General features: G+C 18.8%; 1 protein-coding gene across 1 annotated transcript; it reads right to left on the bottom strand.

The window, feature by feature from the left end:
* Positions 1–562: 562 nt before the first annotated feature.
* On the bottom strand, positions 563–4,359 carry PF3D7_1246300 (clathrin adaptor domain-containing protein, putative; the record flags this gene model as incomplete). The annotated part of the gene is made up of 10 exons (XM_001350812.1): positions 563–775; positions 875–1,073; positions 1,169–1,230; positions 1,382–1,561; positions 1,660–2,363; positions 2,504–3,086; positions 3,216–3,294; positions 3,403–3,496; positions 3,633–3,963; positions 4,138–4,359. 10 exons carry the CDS (start codon positions 4,357–4,359, stop codon positions 563–565), a joined length of 2,667 nt encoding a protein of 888 aa, XP_001350848.1.
* Between the last annotated feature and the right edge of the window lie 641 nt (positions 4,360–5,000).

Below are 5,000 nucleotides of genomic sequence, written 5' to 3'. Positions count from 1 at the left end.
TATTGGGGGCACATATATGCATAACATTAATATATAATAACAATTTAAAATATCAAGAAAATAACTAAAATTGTACAAAGAAACATATATTTGTATATATAACAATTTAAATACAAAACAACTGTAATTATATAATGGTTCTATAAACCTATAATTACGAATTATCAATATATGTATATTATATTTGTACTACTAAAAATAAGACCCATGGTATTTTTGTGAACATAAAAATATTTCTTTGTATAATGATTTATATGAAAGTTAATTCACAAATTAAAAATGTTTTTATAATATATTTAACAAAAACAAAAAAAAAAAAAAAAAAAAAAAATACACAAAAAAAAAATATATGAATGGTTAAATATATATATATATATATATTTAAAAACTTAAAAAAAAAAAAAAAAAAGAAAAAAGAAACATTAAACAAAATAATATAATACAATAAAATATAACATATACATATATATATATATGTATGTATGTATAAGAATTACTAATTTATAAAATATAAATGTATCCATTTTATTAACAAATTTTTAATGACTCTTCTCTCATGGTTTTACGTCTCATGTTTCTTGTGCATCAGCACGATTAAAAATAAAATAGCAGATGATAAGGTAGGGTTATTTGATTTACACACGATTCTCAATTTTTTCTTTATCATCTCTATACCGACAAGCACAAAATAATTTTCGTGACCTGCAGAACTGTTAGTGTAACAACCACATAAATAAATCATATTTTCTACGTAACACAATCCAAGGGCTCCACCCTAAAATAAAAAAATAAAATAAAATAAAATAAAACAATATAAATATATATATATATATATACATAACAAATTATGTTTTCATATGCCGTATAAACATACCAAACAGGAATCCATAACAATCAATTCATTGTCCACTATATCACTTTTATTAATAATTTTTTCTTTTTTATATTCATTAAAATTATTATTACTCCAGAATTTATTAAACACATCTTTCGAAATTTCCATTTTCTTCATATACTTCGTTATAGGTATAGGAAGTCTTAACTCGATGGTCTTCTTAAACATGTCTTGCATTCTAATGACAAAAGGAAATTAAGCATATGCACATATATATATATATATATATATATTTATTTATTTATATTTATGTATATTCCCTTTTTGTGTTACCTATACGACACTTTTATTAGGGGGAATCCTTTATATATATGTAAACACTTTACAGCTATTTCCTAATAAAAAAAAATAAATATATTTATATATTTATATATATATATATATATATATATATATATATATATATATATATATATATAATACATCATTTTTTTTTTTTTTTTATAATATACATATAATATTATTATCATTCTATTCCTATATTACATAACAATTTGTCGAATTCATTGACAAGGTTTTTTCAAAATTTAAAAATTTCATTTTTAAGGGAAAAAGCATTTTGTTTGAAATTTGTATATCAACATCATAGCAATTAACTATCTTTTTGTTTTTTAAAAAAATTTTCACAAGTCCATTCAAGTCATAGTAATATTGATCTAGAGATATCTACAAAGGGTATAAATAAATATACATATATATATATATATATATACCTTAACATATATACATAAAGACATATATTTCCTTTTATTTTCAAAACATACCTCAATATTGTCGTCCTTATAAAGCACCGAATTATTTTTAAGTATAGCCTTTTGTATATAATATATATTATCATGCATAGTAAAATATTTATTAAGAGGATTCAAAGCACCATTTTCTTCTTGCTTATTATCCAGTTTAATATTTGTATCTGGAAATACATTAAGTGTATTTGTTGGTTGAACCAAATTATCGGCAACAAAATGATTATCTTTATTATTAATATTGAGTGGATAATTTTCTAAATTAACATGACCATTCATATTATTAATATTAAAATTTTTGATGATATGACAAAAATCGTCTGTATTGAGTGTAGTACTTTTTAGATCTTTAATATTTTTATTTTTTATTGATTCATATTTATTCATACCTAATAAATCTCCTAAAGTCTTTTCTTCATTTCCTTTATCATGTTCATTTTCTTCTTGTTGTTTCATAATTTTATTATAATTTTCAAAATCCTCTTTGATTTGATAAAAATTACTTTTCTTAATTAAATTTTCCCACAACGCAGAATTTCCATCACTCACATTATTTTTAAATTCCAGATATTTATGTCCATTTATTTTATCAAAATACATGACATCATTTTCTTCATTTAAAAAGGAATTAAATTCATTGATTATTTCGTTTTGTATTTTATTAAAACTTTCTCCTTCCTTATTTCCATTATCTTTATTCTTGGTCTTATCATTTGGTTGGTCTGAAAAAAAATCCAAGTACACACGAAAAATATATATAAATATATGAAAACAAAAATATATATATATATAGATATATATACATATATATAGATATATATATATATATATATATATATATATATATATACACATTTGTTACTCTTATTTGGATCGTCCTTATCCATTTTAAAGGCCACCGTTTTATTTGATGATTGTTTCTTTATATTTTCAATTTGCTCATCTTTTTTCTTTTCATTGTCAATGTTTTCTATTTCGTTTTCTTCGGTTTTCTCTTTTTTTGTTTTATCTATATCATCTGCTTTTCCTTGTTCATTTATTTTTAACATGTCTAAATTATCTTTTTCATTATCATGTTTTTCGTTTTGATCTGATTTATCGTTAAAAATTTTTTTGTTAAGTGACATGGCAAATGTAGTAAATGTACTAGATAAATTTTTTGATAAACTTTTATTTTCTGAATTATTTGAATTATTATTATTTTTTAAAGATATTTCATTATTATTATGACATTTCGGAAAGAAAACATCTACATTATTATTTTCGGTACATGTGGATGATACATTAGAATTTACATTCATTAACTTATTTTTTTTCTCTCCTTCACTCTTCAATGTATTCTGTTTATTTATAGGTTTTAATTCTTTTTTCTCACTCTTATTAGATGTGAAACTTTCGAGATAGGACTCATATCTTATGTTAATTTCATGTTCTTCTTGTATTTCCTAAAAAATAATTAAAAGGGGACCAAAAAAAAATAAAATAAATAAATAAATATATATATATATATATATATAATATACTTATACATATATTTAGTATTTTTTTTAATAAATGTTCATTTTATTTTTTACATCATGAAAATTGCAATATAGATGATAATCTCCATTTTGCAAAAATTTCACCGTCTTTTCTTTCAACTCTTTTAAAAGCCTATAAAAATAAATAAATAAATAAATAAATAAATATATGTATATATATATATATATATATATATGCACATATTACATAATGTTTTATTTTATGTTGTTTTATTTTTACATGACATATGAGGAATATACACTATCAAGTTTGTTGTGGTTCACAAACTCGTTATCTAAGCAGTCCAATATTTCCCTCTTACATTTATTAAAATCTACAAAAAGAAGAATATATCGTAACATAATAGACAAAATAATATGATATGAATTTTATTTTATTTTATTTTATTTTATTTAATTTTATTTTATTTTATTTAATTTAATTTAATTTAATTTTTTTTTTTTTTTTACCACTTAATATGAGTACGTATGATAAAGAATCATTTGCCTTTTGAGGTATGGAAATTTTATTTTTTTCTATTTTATTTTTCAAATTATTAATATATTTTTCTTCTTTCGTATTTTTTACTATATTTATATGACTAAGATTTCTAAATAAATATTCACATTCTCGTGATAAAATATTTCGTTCAATATTTGTTATATCGCCAAAATAAGTTGCAAATTTTTTATTTTTTCCTTCTTTATTTCTTTTTAATATTTTATATGCGTATTTTAATATATCCTTATTCACAAGATAAGAAACATTCTTTTCGTTAATAATAACACCTAAGTTAGCCACCTAGTCAAAAATAAAATGCATAATATTTATATGATAATATTTTAGGTTTTATAACATGAATCTAATAAGAAATATATACATATATATATATATATATATATATATATATATATATATATAAATATATATGTATATTTTTTTTTTTTTTTTTTTTTTTTTTTTTTTTTTTTTTACTTTTAAGGATGTTATTCTAGATAAAGGAGAATTATTTTGTACATTGGTTAAAACATTATAACAATAATTATATAATTCTTCGAATTTATTATATCTAATTAAATAATCTTTTAAATCTTTAAAATACAAATTTAAATACTCAGTAGACTCACAACAATTCTGAAATAATAACTGGTCACTGGTTGAACCTGCATTTTTATATTTGCCTTTACATATAGCCATGATAATAATAATATTATGAACAATTTCAAAAATAAATAAATATTATATATCTAAAATATTATATATATATATATATATATAATATTATTCATATGGTAGATTATTTATTATTTATTATTTATTGTTTATTATTTTTATTTATTTTTTTTTTTTTTTCCTTTTAATTATATATTTTGAGATATTAGAAAATACAGTTTCCTTATTTACTTTATATATTTATTATTAATAAAACTAATATATAAGATATATTGAAATATATAATATATTTAAATATATATATATATATATATTTAATATTATTATATTATGTTATATTATATATACTCATTTTCTTTTTATATCGGCATTTATAAATACTTATCTTTTCTCTCTATTTAATTTTTGTTTCTCTAATACTTTTATAAATGAAAATTTTTTTATACATCCTTTTTCAAAATCCATATTTTTTAAAATAATATTATATATTTATTTTTAACCTGTTTTTATGTAGACTTCCAAAAACAAAAACAGAACAAAGTTGTAAAAAAAACAAAAAAAATTATAAAAAAATATATACATACATATATATATATAATATATATATATGTATGTATGTATACATATATTTAATAAGGTAAAACAAGTGCACCAAATAATTTTAA

This window comes from Plasmodium falciparum, assembly GCF_000002765.6.
Source record: "Plasmodium falciparum 3D7 genome assembly, chromosome: 12".
Classification (NCBI taxonomy): domain Eukaryota; phylum Apicomplexa; class Aconoidasida; order Haemosporida; family Plasmodiidae; genus Plasmodium; species Plasmodium falciparum.
The sequence above is the reverse complement of the archived record's forward strand: the minus strand, read 5'-3'. Positions and strand labels throughout refer to the sequence as shown.